Source organism: Leptosomus discolor, chromosome 15 (assembly GCF_034619465.1).
Source record: "Leptosomus discolor isolate bLepDis1 chromosome 15, bLepDis1.hap2, whole genome shotgun sequence".
Taxonomy (NCBI): domain Eukaryota; kingdom Metazoa; phylum Chordata; class Aves; order Leptosomiformes; family Leptosomidae; genus Leptosomus; species Leptosomus discolor.
This window is the reverse complement of record NC_141405.1, coordinates 1,357,621-1,382,167: the sequence shown is the minus strand read 5'-3', so window position 1 is coordinate 1,382,167 and position 24,547 is coordinate 1,357,621. Positions and strand designations below refer to the sequence as shown.

The following is a 24,547-nucleotide window of genomic DNA, read 5'->3' as shown; positions in this document are numbered from 1 at the left end:
GACAAGCACGGGAGCTAAAAGCAAGCATTAACTGCTTCAGCTTATACAACCTGCCCCGATGCCGTGGCAAAACCACAGCTTTTGTTTTCAAAAAGAAACTGTTACCCTGATGAAAAATTAAAGCCAGAAGACTTGGCCGAAAGGGTCAGCCTTGTAATTTCTTTCCTTCCTGCCTGCAGGCACCCGACTTGATCCCACAGCTAGCTAGCCTTTGCCTCGCAGCCCACACCACTGCAGACTGAGTTTCCTTTGAGGCCTAAGTAGAGGTCTTGCTTTTCAAAGATACCTGTTTCTGCCTCTTCAAAACTAAAGGCTTAGATCCAAACTCTTCACCTCATCAGGGTATTACAACACAATCCTCCCCCTGCACCCCACAGAAAAAACCCAAAATTTAGAGAAAAAGCATAAACCTGTAGTTTAGCACTTGGGGACCTGCGCTGCAAAACAAGCTGCTGAGGCTCACAGGGTAGAAAGTACAGCGCCCTTCTTACTCTTGGACGGATAAACTCCTGAGGAGTGCTTTAACCTGCCAGGCAACACACAAGCCTCATTGTTCCAGCCAGCTTTTAGGACAAAGGAATTCCCCTGTTTTTCAAGTGCCCCCTCAGACTGCCCTAGAGCCGAAAAGGCCAGAGGACATAAACTCCAGTAAGCAGCTCATGCACAGTACCAGTCCTCCCTAAAGGTCCTCTACTTAGTGTTAAGCTCCTCCTCATTACACATAACCAACTCAAAATGCCACGAATTGTTCCAGGTAGTGTAGCATTACCGTAATGGATTTATCTTCCTTTACCACCTCTCAGAAATTAATCTATGAGGAAACAGTGGTAGCTAAGTGAGACCAACCAGCCTAGCGGAGTAATCCATCCTCATCCTGTAGACAGGAGTTGCAAGGACACACATCTTCAAAGCTACATCATCTCTCCAGCATTTTGCCCTAAAAGGGTTTAGAACAGACCACTTAACAGCATGTGTTCTCTGTCAGGTTTTACGAAAATGCTTAGATGCTTCTTCTCCATATTCCCCCGACTCTTCCAATTTAAATAGTCAAATTTTTCGTAGTCAGCAGGACAGCAGATCAGCAGCAAAAGGAAGTTACAGGTTAAGTGAGGATTCATTTGCTTGTCTCCAGGTATAAAACACTTCAAGATAAAGCTCACATGAAAGAGTTTTTGCAGTTTACAATCAGAGAGCTAGTACAAAGTTACTCAAATCATAACATGAGCGAAGGTGGATTTTATACTTGCACTTTGGAACAGCTAACGTTGGTTGAAATAAAAATTTAACAAGTCCTCAAGAGGAAAAAAAAAATACACAGAAACAGTGGTTTACTTCTGTTTAATCATAGCCTGTTACAAAGTGGTAGACACGTTACAGATGCATTTAATGATCATTCCTGAAGCATACAGTTCATAGAGGGTTCCCAACAGATCCAAGTGATGTTAGCTCCATATTTTCTTTGAATCTTCTTTGGAAACGGAATGCTACAAAATTAAGCTAGTTACTGTTACTATTATTTGCATGCATTAAAGTGATGCACATACTTACCAGTCTCTCACTTTCTCCAATTAAATTCAACATCAATATTTTGCCACCTGTCTTTTGAAAAAGATCAATGATGCCAGCCCTTTCATACTACTTACACAAAAGCAGTATCAAGTTAGAGAACACCTTCATGACACACTAACTTCTGTGGCTGTACTGCTACTGAGAGGGGACATAATTCAATCATGTGCTTTAAGGTACTTTAAGAAGGTACTAAAGTTTGGAGTCTGGGTTTGCTACACAGTAACCAGACTCTCTGAAGGGGTGATTAGGAATCACTGAGCAGAAGTCTGAAGAAAACAGTGTGAAATGACTCACTGTTCACATATACCACATCAGGACTGGGAAGGAAGACTTCCGAACCACATCAGACTGGACAGCTGCTGTAATGGTGTATCAGAAGTTGAGCTACAACTTAAGACTGCTCACCTGGTTATGATAGCTGAGATTCCTAGTATTGTTTTGGTCCCACCTCAAAAGAAAATAAACTTAATTGTACTCAAAAGTACTGTACTAAAAATTTCACAAAGAGATTACATTCTACCAGAGTTCACAGTAGGATCTACCCTGGACAAACACACTTTTTGTTGATAGGACGCTAGAGAACACGACTAGCCTTTAGTTACCCCCACTGACTGCCAAGCTGTGCAGGTCAGCATCCAACCACGTCAAAACTGAGACTTCATGAAGTAATTCAGCAGCCAAAAGCAATCAGTTACTCATTCCAACTTCTTACTGAGCATTGCATTAAGTATCAACTAGGGTCAACCACAGAAGTTTAAAGAAAGATGCATACATTCTGTTAGTGGCCTCACAGCAAGGAATCCCTATTATTCATGCACATCTGCCATTAAGATTTAGGAAATACAGGCAAAGATAAGTTATAAATTTTATTATACAACTTCCCTTTTTTTTTTCTTCTAGGGAGAAACACCTACACAACATTATTCAAAAATATGCCTGTAGCTGTTTTTGCAGACAATGCAATTTAGTGGGAGTGGCTGAGAACTGATGCAGAGAAGATGCCAGGAGATGGGCTTCAAGTTAACTATTCTAAAACCTGGGAAGATACAATCCGCTTAAAACTTTTTACGTTAGTATGATGAATTCTGCAGTGTCGCATAAGATTTCAAAATTCTAAAATAAACAATACTGCTGGAAACATCAAGTCACTCATGAAACTACTCTAGACCATTCAGAGGAGCTGGCAAAACTAAAGCGTCTGTTCAGCTACCACACTAGTACGTATATGATCTTCCCAATATCAGTTTCTATATAATTATCTGCCAATGATATCAAAAGCCCCTCAAATTCACTGTGTGGTAACATGCCCTTGAGAAGCGAATTCAAGCACAGAGTTTTACAGCTCATCCAGCTGTGAAACTATGCTACAGCACAGAAAGTTTTCTTCTCCCATGCTGATGTGTAAAGATAAGGTACACAAAGCCTAAACAAAAAGAAATGTATGCAGCTGTTTGAGAACGCTGCATCTTTTATCCAATCACAAAGAATCTCTCCTACTTTAAGGTGTAAAATGTTCTATAAAATAAAAATAAAATGCCAAAATTTCCAGCAATATGGAATAGGGCAGAAGAAATAAAGAACAGAGGCAGAGCAGTAACTCTGGAGCAAGATAAAACACCTGGGTAAAACCCCATTTGTAGGTAGCCTCTGAAGTGCTGAAATGGGCTAACAAAAAAAAAAAATAAAAAATCAGGTCAGAACAAGCTCCCAGCTTACAGGCCTACCAAAGTAAGAATCTGTTGGTAGAGACAGTAATTAGCAACAGCTAAAGGAAACTGAAAGAAAGATTACATTACTGCTATGGATTCTTACCAACAGAAATGCTTATTCCCCAACATAACAAATACAGTATCCTATAACTGGTTCACTGATAAAACAGCCTCTTTTGCAGCAGGCATGTTACTGAGCAAGTGGCTTCAACTTTAGATCTTCACAATTTTCAGTAACACCAATGGCTATTTGTTAAGGTTCCGCATTAAATTTCCCTTAAAAGTGCTTGCAGATGTGTAGATAAAACCATTACAGATCTTCAAAGAAAATCTAGACGTTCACTCACTACTGAAAACAGTAGTAGATAACAGATACATTCACATTTCAGAGACCAAAATTCCCCTCATGTATTTAAGTGGTATCATTTCAACAAATTATTTCAAATAGGAACAACAGGTACTTACAGATTAAACTAACCTGTACTGGCAGTGCTGTGGAATTTTTCTTCTCTACCAGTAAGTAGCAAATGCTGAAATTCTGCTGCTAGTTAACAGAAACACAAATTGTATTAAACCAAGGAGTTTAACCCATAATTTAGTTTTTCATTAAAAAAGCTGCCAAACTTCAATTACTGCAATTTGTTGCTTAAGAAAAGCATATGAAGTAAAGGCAACTATAAAACTACTTTCAATTTGCCCTTACTTTTCTGGTATTTTTCATACATAAGCCAGAAGTTTAACAAGGTAATCCTGTTGCCTACCCCAAACATCAAGGAAATTACAATACTTACATTGCCAGGTTCCTTCATTAAACAGTCTCATAAAATGTGTTTTCTTATTTTAGACTTTACAAATGAAAGAGCAAAATGTGTTTTCTTCCACTAAAATTTATGGGAAAGAAGCTAAAGAATTCAGTGCAAATAACATATATGCAAGTAACTCAAGGAAAAAAGGGAAAGAAAAACCTCTGTATGACACCTTTATCTCAAAGCATTACGTAATTTCCTAAGTTAGGAGACAGTGAAACAGCTTCCTTTGGTTGTACAGCATTAGTTTGTGGCAATCAAAAATTGCTGCGAGCAAAGACCATTTATACATATTGGCTATTAAGGGCAGCAGAAGCTGAAATTCCACACACACACAACCCCTTCTGGATAGCAGCCATGAACACGGTTAAGTTAGACCAAATTTAAGAAATAAAATTTGAGATGTCAGAAGCTTGAATCTGGTATAAGGCAGTTAGCTAACAGAGATATACTTGAACTGCTAACAAGAGAAGTTTTTAAGGAAGCTTTTGAGCTCTTAGAAGTTGTGTGTTCGTTTGTTTTTACTTAATATGATACTGCTAAAATCCCACTATCTTCTCAACACTTTTTTACTTCTTTAAATCCCTGAGAAAGAAAAACATTAAGATAAGTTCAAGAAAATGTCTATGAAGAAGTGAAAATCACTGTCATTAAAACAGCAGTGTTGCTGACTGTTCTGACTGCAAGAAAGCCCCTAAGAATAAAACAAGTTGTAGTAAACTTGCTCAGAAGGTGCAAGCGCCTCACTATTCACAGCAGCGATCAGCTATATAAATACCAACCCTCAGGCAGCTCACAGCATGGACAGTCCGTACGGACTCATCAGGATGCCAAGGACAAACAACTGACGAGAACATCCTGGATCCTGTAGATCGAGACAGGACACTGCTGTCTGCAAAAGCAGCAAGCTACAGTGCCTGGCTCCCTCAGACCTTCAGAAGACAAAAGTAAAAAAAGCACTCGCTGTACAACCGAATCTATAAATACTGTACTCAAACTGTATTTTCTTCTAGTAGAGCCTTAATGAGAATCTGTGTTCTGACAATCAAAAGAAAGCACAAAGCTGCTGTTCACAGTGTAATAAAACTCCCACAAAGCTTTTCTCAGAACTTCAAAAAGAATGTTATATACCTTACACTTCAGAACCACTTCAATTCCATCCTGATCCCTTCAAAGGCCGCCTCAAAACTTTTCTTACTCTAAACTAGTATCTACCTACCCCAACTATTACAGAAAATATGGTAGTCACCGATAGCTGCATTTTTACATAACCCAGTCACTACCATTATTTCACTGGTCTGATTATTTTGATTGCAAGCATACACACTTTTTTAAAAGATAGTTCTTCCGGAGGTAGTCTACTCCTCTGGGTACTTAAGGACTACAATCTTTATTAGGCAAGGCACGCAACACATTACAAACTCATCACACAATTTAAATCAAGCCAAAACTTCATGCGTGGCAAGTACTTTATTATCTCCCATTCACTTCTCTTGTTAAAAACAGTGAGAGCAAATTCACCCAATTTAGCAGAACATCAGCAATTCTTGCCCTTTAAGAGTCATGTACCTCTACTTAAGCTTAAAAAAAAACCCCAAACTTCCCAAGACCTACTTCCATTAATATCCATAAGAGTCAAGTCACTAAAATATTATCATCATTATCAGAAAGAAACTCCACAAACAGTGAGATGTACAACTTGGTGGTACACAGACTGCTGCAATACTGGAGTGTCAGTAAAAAGACACCACCATCCCTCAAAACAAAGAGATCTCAGTTACAGTGTAAATTTCCCCCTTGAATCCACATGAAGAGGCGGGGAGGAAAAAGTATCAAATTCACAAAAGGAGCAGAATACGAACTATTTGCACTAGATGAGACGTTTACAAGTTGTTTTAAAGAGATGACAGGCCAGCTGGTTTAACAGCTGAGAAGATACTCCCAGCAAAAAGCATACTGCCATTATGCTGTCCTTGGGACAAGAAAGGCAGCAGCACTTGCACACGTATCTTCAAGGACAAAACACAAAGCAAAAGAAAAATGTGCATCATTAGTTGCTGCAAATTTAAGGACAAACATTAGTCTGTGGTAACAGGTCGGAGTAACACGAGTGTGATCTGCTAAAGCTACCAACTCCTCAAGATGGAACAAAAACCACCTGTCCTCTCCAGTTCTTTAGAGTTACAGAAAGGACAGGAATGTAAAGGATGGAGGCGAAGGATGTCTGAACCACCCACTAGAAATTATAAGCGGTATTTGCAGCATAGCAGGAAAACCCAGAGTTAAAACCCCCTTTAATTCACACAGTAACACTCCGTGGAACTGTCTTAATGTCAGATGCATCTTTCGGAAGTAAATAGTGTGAAATTAATCTTCTTCGAATTGTCTAAAAGCAGCTTGAACAAAAAAAAAAAAAATCCAGAGCAATGTGGTGTGGAGAAACACTGTTTTGCTCACAAAACATGCCAAAACACAAAGAAATGGTTCATTTGCTCTGAAGTATTACTATACAGAGCTTAAACAACAACACAGTGAAAACAGGAGCTGCATTTTGGAGACATTTTTTCCATGAACATGTCAAATCTAGTTATCTTCACCAAATACCAATCAAAGCAGTTTCTCTGAATTCAAAAACTTGTGTATCTCACCAGGGTATCAATTCATAAGATATAACCCAAGTGTGGATCTAAGTAGTGTACTCCACGGGACACAACACAGCATACGTATCTGAATTTTCACCTTGCATGTTTGATGCCAAGCTGAACATGAGTAGCTGGGTAAAAACGACCTTGTGCTGCACTGGTCTTAAATAGAAACTAATAACAAAGTTCGTCTTAGGCATTTGATATTTGCCTGTTCTTCATTTTGAGTCTAAGTGATTCAGACAGTTAAAGCAAGAAATACAGCCATACTGCATATTCTTTCTGCTTAAATGGTTTCCTTAGACGCTCTAGGGAAATAAGAGCCAAGCCAAATGCTCCTATAGACTAAACATGCGAGACAAATATAGTTGCAGTAGCACATCTTGAAGTGTTGCTCTCATCTTCACTGTTATCAAGGGTAGCACCGCAAGGAGAATTAGAAAATCAACACCATGCTCAAGAACCGTTTTGAAGCAGCTAACAGAGGCCATGTCAATTTTCCAGTCAGAGCAGATGATCGGGGGGGGGGGGGGGGGGGGCTTCTACAGGAAAAATGCAAAGGGCAGAGTACGAAGGAAAAAAAAAAAAGTATGACAGGAATGTGAAATTCACTCTTTTAACAAAGTTAAGAATTACAACTCTATCCTTTAATGACAATTACTGGAAATCACATTGGGGGTCATTATTTAGCAAAATCTTCAGGAAATGAAACACAGTCTACACTCATCAATAAACACCACAAATTTTAAAAATATCTCAAAAATTTAGAAAAGTTATAAAACCTGACTCCAGCATTAGTTAATTTTCTATTTCACTGCTGATAGTCTGCTAAGACACCTCCTTGGACAAAACCTGTTTTTCTGAAGCTGAAGTTATCTTTAAGCAAATCTCAAAGATTCAAAGCCAACATATCTGCAGAGTGAGCAGCAACACCAAAGCTCATTTTTCTTCACAAACAGTAGAATTTTTTGCTGGTCTCTGTGTGAAAGAAGGAACTTCAGATAAGCATATACCTAAGCAGATTTTGAATATGCAACAGAATTCCACAAGGTTTCAAAAAAGTGCTACGACTTTCAGTATTGTTGCAACAGACAAAATATTGTCAAGTTTGGTGTATTTGAGAAATTGATGAAAGGGTTTTCCCTGAAGCTGACAAACCAAAAAATACTCAGCTTTGATTTCTCATTCTTCTATTCTGCTTTAACAACTTGAATTTCTATTTCTTCATAGGGCTCTACATTAATATTTGTTGTGGTACAGCTCATATGCAGCAGTATTAACACCTAAATCTCCTCCAAAGAAACTGTGTTCTGTAATTTAGGCTACATGATTTTGTGACTATAAATGTCACTTAGTAGTTAAAACCTAAGTATTTTAAGCACTTCAACAGATATATCTCCCCAGAAGAGGAAGCATTAGTAATGAATATTTACAAGCCACTAGTTCAGAGACTACACATGTCACATTACCAAAACCAATACAGCACAAGTACTCCCCCTAAGACTCTTAAAAATACGACGATAATAAAGAGATAAATATTAATATAGAGCCCATCTACCAAAATAGAATAAAAAACCTAAATTAAAATAAATTTAGGGGCCTTCACCAAACTTGCTGCAAGTTTGGGGACATAAATATCCAACAGCCATAAAGCTGTGAAAGCCCCCAGAATGAATAAAATAAATCCCACTTGCCTCAGACTGAACAGGGCAACACTGAGACTCTGCCTCAGCCTGTCCTATGGCAGGGCTATAGGAAGAAGAAAAATTTAAATTTTAGAAAAAACATGACCCAATTAAGTGAAAGACATGCATTCAAAGTCAACAAAATTCCAGTGATCAAGCAAACAAAAGAAAATGACTGCTATAGTACCTATTTTGTTAGGCCCAAACAAACCTTTTTACAGTTAGTAGCTATTTCTGAATTGCACAGTTTCGTTTTGCTTTGTATTTTGATCAATGGAACAGAAGTCAGTTGTCTTGGGGCATTCTTCCCATAACTGATAGTATTTACTGTACTAGTTCACAAAAAGTAGATTTAAAGATTCCATCCGCCACTGAAAATGTTCACCCTCACCTTAGTATTCAACGTAGAAGCTAGACCAGTACAATTATTAAGACATTTACTATTATTTTTAAGTGTCATTTGTTACCATTTTAAATTGCAGCCCCAGCTCATGGACTGGTATATCAGAGTCTCAATTTAACTGAAGAGTCATAATGCCCTTCTTGCTGTTTATAAAACTGAAGTAATCTTGATATTTTCTTTTTTACCTTGTATGCAGAATTCTTTTGATTCCTATAAAATAACTACAGGTTACATACTCCAAGTTTTAAGAAAGTACGTTATACAGTTTATGTAAGTGGTGTTCAAGAGCTCCATACACTACAACAACTGCAGAAACCAGGGAAAGCAGATGCAGCTGAGTATGTTTCTAGAAGCTTGTTTATATTCTCCCATGCATGCACAGAGTGAGGAATAGTCATCCACTGAAATTATTATAAATCCCAGCCTCAAATTTATTACCAGCACCTAAAAATCTCATCTGTGGGGAAAAAAAAAAAAATCCTAAAGTTCCGCAAGAAGAAATTTTTAGTCCACATAAGCCGGCTAAATTTTCAACATTTTATTTAAAGCAGCCTTTGCCAAAGGCAGAAAGATATTCTAAAGGCAGTATGAAACAGTCATGTCAAGACTTCTGAAAAACTGGCCCAGGCTTCTTCCAAGGTTCTTTCAGGCCAGTCTCATCCCTTTTGCTCTAAAAATCATCAGATACAAGATCAGCCTCTCATAATGATATTGAGAGACCATGAATAAAATAATTTAGAACCTTTTTAACAAGTCCTAGATGCTATAAATTGTAAGTATTTTGCTAAACATTTTCCCACCTGTGTCTGAACATTTTCTTGCAGGTTTGCAACAAAAAACGTTCTTTTGCATGCCACAGTTGCATTACATGGCAATTTAAAGACCGACCAAAATCCACTTCCAAGTTTTAATTTTACTACAAGATCTGCCATGGCAAATTTAGGCAACACCTGAAAAAGCTGCTGCCTATGTAATTACATCACTAGAATCCTGCATGAGATGTAAAAGAGAGATGCTCTTCTGTAATCATAAAGGCTTCTGAATCTCTTTCCAGGGAGATTAACTAAAGCAAAAAACCTGTCTGTACGGCTGCACTAAAGTAGGGATTTTGCTGGCACCAGCTACATTGATTAAACTTCGTGCTGTAAACCAAGCCTTAGTCTTTAGGCAAGCAATTACTACATTCAAAGTAGTCTTCCTCTTTTGGAGGAAAATGCACCATAAGTCCAACTCTCTGAACATTAAGAAGCAGTATCCAAGGAAATGAAGGCAGGGACCAACAGACAACATAGGCACTGAAATACCTGCCTGTTTACAGAAGAGTACACACAAGAGACAAGAGTAACTAAAGATAGCCACATCACAGCTCTTACATGACAGAAATGACAGGAGCAGGAAAGCTAAGTATCCACATGAAAAATCATGGAAAAATTGTTCACCTGCTTGCTGATGATTATTACAGTACTGTATGAATAATAGATGGCAGTACTTAGTTGAGGAATTATCGTAACATTTCTACTAAGGAAAATTCAAGCTTAAAATGCATACAAGCTGTAAGTCTCTGTAGTATTAGCTACAAAATGGTACTATTATTGGAACAATGAGACATTCACCGTTTAAAAGAGGGAATATGCTGAGTTAACAGTACATGCAGTAAGGTTTTCAAGTACTTATCCCAGGAAAAGGAGGGGTCTGAAAACAACATACAGGAAGGTACAGAAAGACACCAAAGGTGGAAGGCATTAACTTTACTAGGGGCAGGAGGGCAAAACATCCTTACAGCAGCAATCTGATCTTCAGAAAAAGTAAGAAGTTCTACAGTTTTAAAAGGAGACGTTAAGATCAATTTATAATGTACAAATTTTACATGTAGCGCTACAAAAGGATGAATGCAAGACACCATAAAAATCTCTCCAGTTCTGTTTTGTAATTATCCTTATTAGACGAAAGAAAAACAGAAGAAAACCAGAGTGTAAAAGCATTGCCTAAGCAAAACAGTTTTATCTGTTAGACTTATGTTTAAAGCAAGATGAAAGCTAACAAGAGGCTCACTCAGCGCATTTGCAAGCCAAATACTGCACATCTGACAGGTGATCAGCAGATAGCAGCGATCAGAGAGAACTGCTTCTCAACAGAGGCTTGGAGTTATGGTCTTAAAACTGCTAAACACCTCCAAAAAGTGCCTGATAATTCTTAATGGTTAAACTAAGGCCATTCAGCTGCAGTTAAAGAGTGTATGGGATGTTCTAGTGCTTTTATGAGCCATTCCATGACCCCAGGTTTGAAGAGACAATGCAGTATTTTAGCTGTACTGTATTTCTGGACTATTAAGAGACAGTACAAAATAAAGCCACATGAAGTACTTAAGTGCAGCTACAAACCCCCAAGACATTCAAGAGAGCCAAAATGCTCAGTATTGTAATTAAGCAAAAAAACTTCACCGTCAACAAAAACATCTATGGAACATAAACCGACACAAAAACGCTGATAATCTTTCTAACCTGCCCTAGAAGTGGAGACATCCCCATAAATTAAACTGCACGGATAAGACTTGAGGCTGGAACATGTATTTAAAGTTGATCTGCAAATGAAAATTTCACCACTCCCTTTTTTTTCCCCCCTCACTTCCCTCCAAAAAGAGTCTCCCTCTACATTTTCATTCTTACCAGAAAAACAGCATACTAACACAGTGACATTAGACATTTAGAGAACTGCAACCTTGACAGTAATTTATCAGCCTAGTCTTATGAACAGATTAATGACTAATTCATCCGGGGAAGGACTTTCTTTAATAACTGTAATTAGGAGAACTGACAAAATGGTCTCTTGCTCTAGACACTTCCATTAAATGGCTCAAGAAACTCAGCCAACATCTGATCATAGTGCACAACCGATGGTTCACCTTTTAGACTCTGTTGAGATCTGAAATTCTGAACACTGAAAGCAAAAATACAGCATACAACATAATACTCTTGCCTCTCTTGTCTCTTCTATACACTGAGAAGGTCAAGCTACTTTTTCTCTTTTGCAGGTCAACTTCAATACAACATCAACTGGAAGTCACTCACCCATGTGACATGCACCTAAGCTTCTAGAAATCTTCATCTAAAAGGTTCCTGAAATTCATATGCATTGGCACATTAAAGAGAGTCAGTCGAAGAGTGAACATCTGGCACCAGGATGCATCTTAGAGCAATCACTTTGACATCCTACAAGTTAAGTGCCAGGACTAGAAATCGTTTAAAATTTATTGAGGACAAGAAAGCACAAATAAAGAAACATATGCATTAAGAGAAGTTACAGCCAAGAGTTAAGATGTGCCTCCTGCAACCTCGTTTTTGAGGAGTCAGTTAATAAGTGTACAGGTCTTTGTCTACTGAGATGTGTAGCTAAGGAGTGACTTAATTTTAGAACAAGGAATTCAGATTTTATCAAAACAGCACCAATAATTGTGTACATTACACCAATAGCTACCACGGCATGCATCTGTACAAACCTTTCAGGCAGTTGTCCACAGCTGGTCATGAATAAAAAGGCATATAAATTTTTCTCTTCTTTTATTACAATGAAGTTTATAACGGTACAGAAAAGTCACACGACCTTAGTGGGTCAGTTTACTTAAACTCTGGAACAGGAGGAACTCTAAATACATTAAATATTGTTACAAGTTCAGACTTAAATGTACAAGTAGTTGGGAACAGTTACAGCCCTCACCAAACTATGTTGGGGACATGAAGTCCAACAGCACATGAAGTGCTGTGAAGGCATCATTTCACAAATAGCAACATAATGTTACAGAACTTGCCTTTAAGGTGGTATGTTCATGTAATTCCAGCGCCTTCACAATTTAACGAACCATATTTACTATACTTCACTTCTAAAAACCTAGATGAAACATGAAAAAGAAGCCATACAGTATAAATTGCAACATCAGGAAAAGTTCCTGTTATTATTCCAAATAATTTTTCCCATGTAAAATAAGAATGTCCAATAGCTCCTTGCATGTGGGAAGATACTTATTTTTTTAAAGTCACAATGAAGCCTTAATTGACGGAAGCTCGGCTATATTAACAGCACAAGATGAGAAAAGGTTTAATCTCCAAACCTATTAGAGCGTGTGTAGTAGCATCAGTAGCGGCCACCTTGCGACATTACAGGAGGTCTCATTCCCATTGGAGGTCGAGGAGGTCCACTTTGGTAAGGGGGCACCATTGGAGGTCCCTGACCATATGGAGGCATCGCTCCAGGAAGATATCCTGGCATGCCCTGGTGATGAGCACCATACTGACCTATAAACAGAACATTTAGGATGTAAAGAAGAATTTTTTTTTTTTTAAATAACGGGCAGAAGTTGCATTTTGTAAAAAGCTTCACACCCCCCCCACCAGTATAAGCCACTTCGAGTTTTAAAAAAAGTTCATAGCAGACAAATATTTTCAAGAAAAGAAAGCTAAGAAACTTATGATTACCATGAGGTGGCATGGGAGGTCTCATTCCTTGTTGTTGTGGAGGAATTCCTGGCTGTGGTGGCATCATACCTCCAATTGGTCCGACTGGTGGATTACCCAAGGAAGCTTGTCCCGGTCGAGGAAGATTACGCTGATATTTAGGCAACTGTGCCCTTCTCTCTTCCTAAAACCAAGAACAGACAACCACAACACATTGTTAAGACTAAAACTCTCCAAGAGCAAAGTAAATAAAAGTGTAGCAAAGCAGATTATAGGCACTGAACTACTTTAACTACCTTACAAGTTCAAAGACTGCTACTAATAACTCTACACAGTAGCATTTGGATTTTCCCCCATTCTTTCAAAGTTACTGTATTAGTATTGGCCAATCTAGCATTTTGCAGACAACACAAATTCTCCTCCTCTCTCAGCTGAAGAAAGCCTCTTCCTCACAACAAGCTGAGACAAAAAAGCCAAACACAAATCTAAAGATAAATGAACTGAAATTAAGGTTCATTTCTTTTATGCATAAATTCTGCATTTCTGACTGCTGTAATAGCACCAAGGCCACTCTAAACTATAAAGTCGTTTGTCCTACACTCATTAGCTGTATCTAACTTCAAGCTTTAGTCACACACAGAAAACGTCCAAATTATAATTTGGGTTGAGTAATTTCCTATCACCAACAAAAATAATGTTTAGATCTGAGCAGGATCACTGCCATATGTCAGTCATCACTTTGCAACCGAAAAAGTTTCCCCAATGCATGGTTCTGTTACAGCAATTCTGCAGTTTGCACTCTCACTGTTATTAAAATACGCATAACGCAAAGCACAGAAGAAATTCTATTTCATCACCCACATCAGTAAAAACTGCATTTTTCAGTAAGACAATGAAAATAAAAATTTTAACTTACCAGTGATATATCCTCATCTGGATGGATCAACTTACTGGTTGCACTGGTTGTTGTGAGGGTGGCAGGCTTACTTGTTATAGATGTAGCTGGTTTAGCTGCAGTGCTGTTTGTCGTGCTAGTGGTTGAGGCTGTAGACTGCGTGTAAGCAGGGAATGTAGGTTTGGGGGGTTCTGTTGTAGTTGCAGGTGTAGAATTCAAAGGTTTGAAATCAGTACCAACCGGACCTGGAACAGCTGCTGCAGCCTGCGAAACACAGAGATAGATCAATATTTATATCTCAAAGCATAAGGAAACTTAAATGATGTCTGTTAGACCTCTGAAACCTTCCAGTGAGATACATAATTATAATAAGCTTGACAAAAGTAAAGTTCAGCCTTATTGCATACTAGAGCAACTGAAAACAAGACAAAATAAAACCCAGTATATACACATATACATACACACACACTGGAAAGTCTAAAATTTGCAGGTCAAAAGCCACAACTAGAAAAAAGGAACAACAACAACAAAACACTATCAAAATTCTATCTCAAATACTGAGTTTGATAAATGTCTAAGTCTTTCCTGAACCACTGTTTTATTAAACACCTATACGTATAAATTCATTGTTCTCTCACTAAATTATTAGCATAATTTAGCAACCATTAGTTCAGAGTACAGCTCAAAAGGTTAGTATTCATTAAAATTAGGTATTTTAAGAAATGTTTTAATTAAATATTTAAGAAAGCTCTATTGTGTCAGGGTTTTTAAGCGTTCTCTCTATAAAAACACTGCAGTATTTTCACAAATGTCTCTCTATAGATCTTTAATCTCGCTTGTGAATAAAGAATCAACTGAAGGCAGATGAGGTCCACTACAGATTCTAGCATCTCATCTCTGCTACTTTTTCTTCAATTAAAACTGTTAGACAAGAAAAGTTTGCTTTACCAAGCTTTCTCTGAAGATGCAGCAATCTCCAAAGCAAGCTTTAGTTACGAGAGAATGCTTTTGTTTCTAGTCACTGCACATTTACAATTATCTGAACTTTCCAGTCAAAACAAGTATTTCCTTTTTTTGCAGATAATGCAAATTACAAACTCCCCTACATTATGCTGTACCATATTTAACAACATAAACTAAAAAGCCTTCACCATGCATCAAGCTAACCACTGCCCACTAAAATGCATTTAACTGCTTTCATGCTTTTTTAACCCTTTAGAACCAGGATGTAACGTTTCATTCTTTCACACTAAGAAAAAAATCGGGCACTTTGACATGCTTATTTCTAGTAAGATGCAACTCATAATCAAGGAGTCTGCAGTTTTACCAGCTAAACATAAGCAGGAATGTAACAGAAATTATCTGAAGATGTTTAGTCAATTCTAGATTTTACAGAATGGTCCAAAGGGTTAAGTTGCAAAGCAATTTGGTTTTAACTGTGACTTCCTGCGTACTTGTGCTGTGCTAGGAAACAGAGCGTTAGAAGATGCTGACAGACTTTCTGAATTGGAGGAAGCTGCACTTGAGCTTGTGACAGGTGTCCCCATCTGTAGCATAAAAGAAAGGAAACAGTGAAAAGTCTCCAAACAAATGGGTGGAAAGTATCCAGATGAAAGGATTTCTTACGCTAAGCCCTTTCTTATGAAAGGACTATGTTTTTGTAAACAAGTATCTCCCCTGCAGAAGTCCAAAATGCAAACAGTACACTATAAAGGTTTCTGCAACATATTTGAAAGCAAGTAAAAACTTCAGGACTTACATACAAGTGCAATCAAAGGATAGAGGTCACAAGCCACTATCAATTCCCCACTTCCCTCCCCAAAACACTTAAATTAATTTTTACTACCCTAACTTACTCCTAAACATTTCAAAAAGCAAAACACCTCCTAATTCAGGCAATGTTTAACCAGTTTAACAGGACTACAGAATAAGTGAGTCCACCTATCAGTAGTGAGCCCATTATGAAAAGAACAGGAGGGAACAAGTCATGTCAAGTTTTGTACTTCAGAAATTCTAGGTAAAGTTCTATGCAATCACATTCCTGTGGCTGATTAACCCATCCCTTCCCCCATCCAAAGCACCCTTATGAACGACAAACTAAAGGCATCAAAGAAAAAGTGTTTTGCCTACTCCTTTCTTCCCCACGTGCTTACAGAACTTCTGTCTGGTTTCATGGCTGTTACAAGACAAACAAAAGAATCTCTTAAAATTCATGCGAGCACTACATGAATTAAACTTAAGAATCGACACAAGCCGGAAACGTAACTAGCCATTTCTTGGGCCTCCTCAATAATAAGGAATAGACATGTTGACACAGTGGCAATTTGAAGATCATAATGACAGATTCCAGGCTACGAGATCCCTTACCTGCCCCGCACTCGGGAAGAGTGGTTTAGTAACTGGAGGCTGGGGAGTAGGTGCTGAGGCAGCAGGAGCTGGAGGTCTGTTAAGAATGCCCGGTGCTGTAACAGGCTGCGCTTGTGTCATTGGAGGCATCCCAGGACGAGGGCCAACAGGCGGTGGCATGCCTACAAACCGTGAAGAATTGGTCACAAATCAGGCTGAAGGAAGTACGAATATTGCTTTAGCGGATTCTGTTCACAGTGTTCCTTAGAACAAAGTCTCCCCCAAGGTGTATTTTTAAGGCAACAGTAAAATAAAACATGACAAAGGGTAATGCCAGCAGTCACCAACAGGTGTCCATGCAGTAACTTCAAACACTCCAGAGCAATACTGAATTCACTCGTGTTTCTACTGAAGCTTCAGTTATGAAGTTTATGTTCTCAATGAACCAATGCAATTAACGCAGTAACTGTTTCCAACACACTGGCCTTGTGCTGCCAAGCGCATGGATATGACTGTTACAAAATCCAAAAGATGCAGCCATTACCAACAGTATCAGAACTGTGACCAAACACAGATCAGCCTTGCTGTGGGTCTTTAGCACAGCAGAACAGTGACACAAGCTACTTTTTTTAGTCATCACAACACGGGCAGTTCACACTCGCAGGCCTCTAGGATAGGTTCAGAAATTGGAAGTTCATAGCTCACATGTGTTCCATCATATTATTGTGCAGGATAATTAGGCTGTAACCGTCCTAGTGGCTTGCCTCCTCCTCCAGTGAGAAATATGAGCAGACCAGCGTATCTCAAGCCACCACAGCATAGCTGCTGGTCAGGTGGAACACCCTAAGAACTTAAGGCTGCTTAAAAGCTTCTTAAAAGCTGCACGAGCTTGAGAAACACCTCTTCTAGCTATAGTAAAAGACCAAAATTCCAGCTACTTTCTTCACACAGCAGGCTCATTAATTGGGTATATCACCAACATTATTTCTCATTTTCCACAACATTTTCAATCATTACAATTTTCCAGCTGCAGCCAGAGACTTTCAAAAAAGCGATACAGAGAGACCAGGCATCACAAAAGCCAGAGATAGGGCACTAAGAGAAAACTATATTCTATTTTTTACTTTCACAATAGTAGCAAACACAAGTATTTATAATCAAAAGCCATAAATCAACCCCTTCACCTGTGCAAACCACACCGAGGTGGTGGCATAAGCCTTTACATTCTTTGCATAAATCCTAAATCTCAGTGGAAATGCGTGAACATAATTCAGCTCTCGCCATAGTCTGAGTTCGATAACCCTGACCTACCTGGTGGCATACCAGGCATAAGAGGTGGTATTCCTGGCCCAGGAGGCATCATTCCACCCATCGGCATCATCCTATTGAACAGAAAACGAGCACTGGTATGAACACTCACGATTAACTGTTAAGACAATTGGCATATACCTGTATTAGATAAAAAATTACAGTAAATAATTTCAAGAAGCTCTCAACAGAGGCAATTCAAAACCAGCTGACTCCAGAGTTAGAAATGTTTCCAAAACACAATCCAAACCAACCCAAAACACAGGAAAACCCCCAAACACTTTTTATTTGAACTTTTAATTTCTCAAGCTTTCACTTCCACTATGATCAGATTTCCAGAACTGATGTCTCTCTTGAAATCTATTTCAGGGTACCAGTGTCAGTAGAGCATTCCAAGAACTTGATCTTAGTACACTCAGAAAATCTGAAAGTAGGAAAGACAGCTAACTCCAATCACACTAGAATCGCTGCACATCTGCTATTACTCCTTTCTGACACCACAAGTCTATTTGTGGTTATAGCACCCTCGTACTATTTTAATGTCTTCTCTTTCCACTAATGAATGGAACAGGACCCAAATCTGTAAAACTATCCACACAATACTGATAAAAGCAGAGCAGAGCACACAGGGTAAGAAAGCTTCTGGAGCTTCAATTACAGTAAATATTCCCCACACGAAGGATAGAAAAGTGGGATTTAAAAATCTTTTTTTAAATGAGAAGTCCTTATTATAGCATATTTTTCCTTCATATGAAAAACAGGTTTGCCTCTTTTTCCTTGCTACTGATACCTGAAGAAAAAAATTGGTCTGTATTTCCTAACAGAAAGGCAGCATCTAAATGACTCCTTTTATCCTTATCTACTAATCCTCACTGCAAATTAATTCATGTTGCCCATCTAACCTGTACATACAACCCTCAATATAAGCAAATTCCTCCTGCACAGAGCTGCAACTCCATAAAAAATAAGCTGTCTACAACACTAACTGCTTTTAAATGGGGAAGCTATAGATGAGTACGTATAATTCCTTTACAGGGAACAACCCAAATGTAGCATAAGTTTGCTTTATTTTTTCCAGACACGAAGCTGGATTAAGGGAAACAAACCAAAAGAATGCTTATTACTTTAGCTAGTATGATAAGCAGATACGTGTCAGTCAAGCACACACTAAAACCCCACTAAGAAGCAGTTTCTATTTGTATGACAAAGACACCTTCACCATTGCTGTTTCAAAATCAAAACAAATCACCATAAACAGGTGAGCATTCCTTCTGCAAAGCAAACCGCTACCCGGTCTTATTTTTATTCTCAACTTCTCTACCACTGCTACAAAAGGAACAACCAATGCAGAAGCAGCAGTAACTGGGAACACAGTACCATCACCATTTTTTCAGGTAAATGGTTGGAGAAGACAGTCTTGACACCCATTCTGACACCTGTCTGTTAGACACCCCCCCCCCCCCCCCCAAAAAAAAAAAGTGGATGCTCACTGCCTGCTGCCACCAGAAAGACGACTTTCTGAGAAACCGCAGGCTTAGCCCCAGAACTAGTGTCACACTAAAAACAAAGTTGCTTCCTAGGTCCTAGTTCTTTCTTCTCTGTTCATGTTTAAACAAACGATAATCAGGTTAAGTAAGCAATATTTTAGATTAAACTAGGTAAAAGCATAATGTAACACCACCCCCTCCCCCTAAAATTTCACCAAAACGGAAGTGCAGTGAATTTTTGGCAAATTGATTTGTGTCTTTTACTAGATCGCATCACATTCACCTAAGTTAACAAAGAATTTAAGGAGGACTAGGCACCAGCAAGCCTGATAAAATTCTGCTCAGTTTCCACCCAGAAAATCTACAGTCATGGTGAGTATCCACAAGATGTTCCACTAGACATGATTTTTAAATTCAAAGCCTGTTACAGCAACTACGTCTCAGAAGACAACTTTCACCTCAGTGAACTCTAGAACTTAGAAGCAAAGTTCCTACAGTGTAAAGGATCGAGCACAGGGAGCTGTACTCTGGTTCAAGACAGGTTGTAAGTCCCTAAGGGTGTATATGTTACTAATATTTTGTAGAATACATTTCTTATAACATAGTTTTGTAACATTAGTTTAGATAAAGCATAAAAACATCAGATATTATACAGTAACAAGACCTAACCAGACATTTTCCCCAAATGCTTAGCCAATATTCAGAGGTTTTCAGAAAGACAATGTCAAGCTTATCAAAAACACAACATAAAATGGCATAATGAATGTACCTAGAATTACATTAATGAGATGCTTACATGTTTCCACCACAAAATGACTGCATGTATTTTCTCTGTTGATGTAATCTGTGAAAATTTATGACAAAATCAAAAATCTAACTGTGATTTTCCAAAAACATTGTGATAGGGTATGGTGTCAACCCCAAACAAGCATAAAAAACAACATCTTACTTTTGCCCAAAATACAAGAAGAATTTAAACTATCCAGTATTTTTTTTCCTGTTAGGTTGATGATTGATAACCAGATGCACAACATATACGTAATAAACAAAGGAACAGTGGTTCACAGAAGGCTCTAAACCAACACACCAAAACTTTAAATTATTATACTACTACTCAAAAAAGTTAGGAGAAAGGCAACACACTTTATGTATAAACTCACAGTTTGGCCCTATTTTTAATGTTGGTTTACAGCCATCCAGTTCTCTGGTCAGTCTTTAACATTAAGGTTACAGAGTTCACTGGTTCCAATGTACATTTTTCTAATCAGCTTTACTTTTTCTGTCACGGTTTCAAATGCACAGTACAAACATGTAATATTAAGTCTCTCGCTACTCACCCAGGTGGCATTCCAGGCATAACTGGCGGCATTCCAGGCATCATAGGTGGAACGCCTGCCATTAACGGTGGTATACCTTAAAAGAAAAAGAAATTTGAACAACTCTGACAACAACTCTCATCTAATGAATTTAGACTGGATAAATGCTTTACTGGAAGCTTTCAATGACTGTTTTTTGAAATACCACTGCTTACAGACAATGCAATATAAAAGACTATCTGCACATCTGACTTACTGACTGTGTAAATTTTCTTAACAGTCTCCAAAGAACATGCCTTATCATCGCAGAAAACACAATGAGAAGAGGCCAGTTTTTGCTCACTGTCATTGATCAAAATTCCTTCCTCAATATATTTGTGGCCTGGGTATAAACATTTTAACTCTTCTCTGTTAGCAGTCTCTAGATATATGGCAGCTTTTCTGCCGTTTCCAAATCTTGTTACAAAATACCACAAGTATCAGTAGTACACTTCTGTTTAAAGTCCTAATCTGTCTTACTAGCACACTCTAGGTGCAAGCATTAGGTATCTTGATCTACTTCCCAAAGGAAGATGTGTGCGCACACATAGAATGGGGGAAGAAAAATGAAGAAACTGCTTACGTGCGCCTCAGGAAACTATTTTGTGACTTCTAACACCCGTTGTTAGAAAGGGCAGATTATTATTCCAGCATACAAGCAGCAATTTGTGTTTCTATTCAGCTTTTCTGTAACTAGCTTAAAATATAATCTCACCTGGAGGCATCCCTGGTGCACCTGGCACAGGAGGCAAACCTGGTTGCGCCATTGGGGGAATATACCCCTGCTGTGGCTGGACTTGCTGGGGCTGAAATGAAGTCGAAGCCGCCGATTCATCATCTTCATACTCATCAGAATCATCCTGCTGTTTCTTTTTCTGGCTCTCTGCTAAACAGTACACGGTATATGGTCAGACTAAAGGCAAATTTTATTTTATGAAATTCATTTTATCTGGGGAATTCTAGATGGAATGAAAATAATAAACTTCAAACCTTATCAGCATGTTCAAAAATTCATAGAATTACAAAGAAGAAAAACTATGTGAGCCTACCTATATGTACAAATAATAAAAGGAAGGAAAGTGACTCACACTGACCCTCAACATAAACAGGGGTCTTCCTTCATGTCAGTCTCATGCTGTCCAGAATAAACCAAAGCAGTTCAAACAAAGGTATAAACAGCAAAGAAATCTAAGTACTTGGGCATCATCAGACTTGTATCACCCCTGGCCTTTCCTCCCCTTACCCTCAAAAATAAAACCACCATTCCCATATTCATCAGGTAACTGTTACAGCTGCACTGGCATGCAGCTACTCCTGAACACGGAAAGATTATCTCTCAACCTTCTACATGACTGGCAAATGTCTGGAGGTGCAGTTAAAAGAATGCATTAAACACAACCCTCACTCTTCTGACAAGCAAGACCTGCATCACACAGCTTAGTATCAGTAAGAAACAGACTAGGGAAATAACCAGCTAGATTACACTTTACCCTGAGTTTTTTGTTCAAGTAACCTCCTCCGTTCCTCCATATCCTTTTCTGGAATGCCCTCCATGCCATAGATTTCCAGTTCAATGTCTGTTCTTCCAGGAATTGCATTTGGAACAGCATCTATTGTTTCTTTATGTACCTAAAGAAAAAAAATAAAAGCCCTCCTGACCACAATGCAGGTTCAATTCTTCAGCCAGTTTCAAGTTAGGAAAGGAACGTCCTTAACGGAAAGGATCTCCAGCCAGGCATTTTCTTGGTATGCACTTCTTGATCACCATTAATGACCATTAGCTTCTAAAACCAGTTTATATAGACCTGTCTTCTGAACATCAAGACAACACAATTCCTTCACTCCTCCTACAGCCCCAAAATGACAGCAGAGATCTCTACTGCACACTCTCCACAGGACTGCTGACACAGCAGGACTCCTGTTCCAGAAACAGACCACTGACATCTTTTTTTCTCAGCAGTTTTAAAGACTCTGGAAGCCTCCAAACCCCCACCTTTTTAAGCTCACTATGAATTCCAATTTTAGGCACTGTTAAGAAAAGATTATGCAAGTCTAAAACTTCTTACCTGCATGCAATGTATAGCTAAACCAGGTCCTGTATACAGTTTCTTATGACATATATGGCATTTAAAGTGCTTTGCTTTTTGATGCTGTATAAGGATTTTTTCATCATCAAAATCCCTGTTACAGTACCTATTGATGACTGTTAAGGAAATACTTAATCCTGAAGGTGACCTTCTATATAACATTAAGCTAATTAGCATCATTGTGATCTTTCCTAAAGTGAAAAAAAAAAAAAAAAAAAAGCCATACAAAGCATCTCTGAGCATTCAAAGCATGACAAATCTTTCATGGATGTCTGAAATCAAACCTCCCCCTCATGCCATGCAGCATTTCCCTCTTCAGACAGGTACAAAACTGGCAAGATCCATGCACACAATCAGAATCATCATTTGATTCCATATTCTTTGGCACATGCTTTTCAAGTCCCAGCTATTTCTAAGTGGACTCATTCCTTCCCTGCATAGCTGTAGATTAAAATGAAGTTGCTAAAGCATTAAAGGAGAAACAGACTTGAAATCCACAAAAGGGAAGTCGTGCTAAATACTTAGAAGGAATGCCTATTTAATAACAATCATCAATAGCTAATATTTATAAGAGAGAACACATTTTAATTTAAAATAACTTTCTTTTTTCATTTATCCAGCTATTAATTCTTATGACACCGCCTGACTTGCTGCCATCATTAAAGAATTCTCTGTTTTTAATAGAAAGATTTTAAGTGAAGAACTTTACGGAAATCTCTGTGACAGAAGAGGCAAACTGCAATTTCCTTTCCGCAGGTCAGCATCAGTATTTCAGCGAACACTCCACACATATCTTCCTAAGCGAGATGACTACACATTTGTTACTCATTAACTGCTCCTTGTTAACAGTGTCCCTCACTTTCACCAAAACTTGTAATATATTAATACCTAAAATAGAAGCACAGATTCTTTCCAACATAAAACGGTAAAGCACCTTAGAGCAGCTTATAAATTCCTTTATTAAACAATTTTAGATTGGGTAGAAATATTTTAGAAATAAAAAAGGTCAATCCGTAATCACCCAACAAAAAGCAGATCGTGAAGGAGAGATCGAAGAAAAATCCACCCGTATTTCTAGATACAGTGAAGTTATACGTGACTTCAACACAGCAATTAAAAATGTTCAAGTGTGTGTGTGTCTGTCCCCTAGAAAAAAAGCTTTCAAAAAGTCTTTTAACCACATCCGCCCCACTTCTCCTCGAATAACCGTATTTATCAGACGCAGGGGCTTTTTTCTTTAACATCTTTTCCCCTCGTCGGAGAAAGACCGTTCTCCACCTTCCCCAAGACCCCGGCAATCCCGCCGGGCCTGGGCACAGGAGCCGCCCTCGCCACGGAGCGGACGCGAGGCCGCGGCCTGCAGCGAGGAAGGCGGACACGGGCGGGCCAGGCCGCGCGGCGGGGGGGAGGGGGAGCAGAGGAAGGGCACGGACCAGGCCCCATCACCGCGCTGACGAGCACAGAAATGGAGCAGGACCAAGCACGGAGCCGAACCGTAACAGGGGTGCAGAGAAAGGAAGAGTCCCGTCCCAGGGAAGCGAGGAGCTACGGGGAGAACGGGATAGGACGGGACAGAGACCCGACCGGGCCAGGCCGCTCCCCTCCCCCACCCAGCGCCCCACACCCGCCTCGTCGCACACAGAAGGATACCAGCACCAAGGCTTCAGCTGCTTCTTCTTCTTACGGCCCATGGCGGCGGCGCCCCCGACCTACGCAGCAAGGAGACAGCCGAGCTCTTCCCTCCTGAGCCGCAACGCCCACACCAGCCTCTCCACGGAGGCGAGCGAGGCACACAAAATGGCCGCCA

At 39.0% G+C, this 24,547-nt stretch overlaps 1 protein-coding gene across 3 annotated transcripts; it reads right to left on the bottom strand.

Annotated features, from left to right (window-relative positions):
• Positions 1-1,321: 1,321 nt before the first annotated feature.
• On the bottom strand, positions 1,322-24,547 carry ZNF207 (zinc finger protein 207). Of its 3 annotated transcripts, XM_086473599.1 has the most exons (15): positions 24,391-24,547; positions 22,720-22,846; positions 22,144-22,282; positions 21,369-21,539; positions 20,636-20,711; positions 20,095-20,142; positions 17,815-17,885; positions 16,525-16,685; positions 15,612-15,704; positions 14,179-14,421; positions 13,284-13,446; positions 12,620-13,103; positions 8,421-8,475; positions 3,757-3,822; positions 1,322-3,234 (listed from the first exon to the last, which is right to left on the bottom strand). In XM_086473599.1, the coding sequence occupies exons 1-12, from the start codon at positions 24,429-24,431 to the stop codon at positions 12,943-12,945; spliced, it is 1,494 nt and encodes a 497-aa protein (XP_086329725.1). In that variant the 5' UTR covers positions 24,432-24,547; the 3' UTR covers positions 1,322-3,234; positions 3,757-3,822; positions 8,421-8,475; positions 12,620-12,942. The 3 variants fall into 3 exon arrangements, with proteins under 3 accessions (XP_086329725.1, XP_086329726.1, XP_086329724.1); XM_086473600.1 differs by lacking the exon at positions 15,612-15,704 and having other exon boundaries at positions 21,369-21,536; XM_086473598.1 differs by lacking the exons at positions 1,322-3,234; positions 3,757-3,822; positions 8,421-8,475 and having other exon boundaries at positions 12,355-13,103; positions 17,785-17,885; positions 21,369-21,536.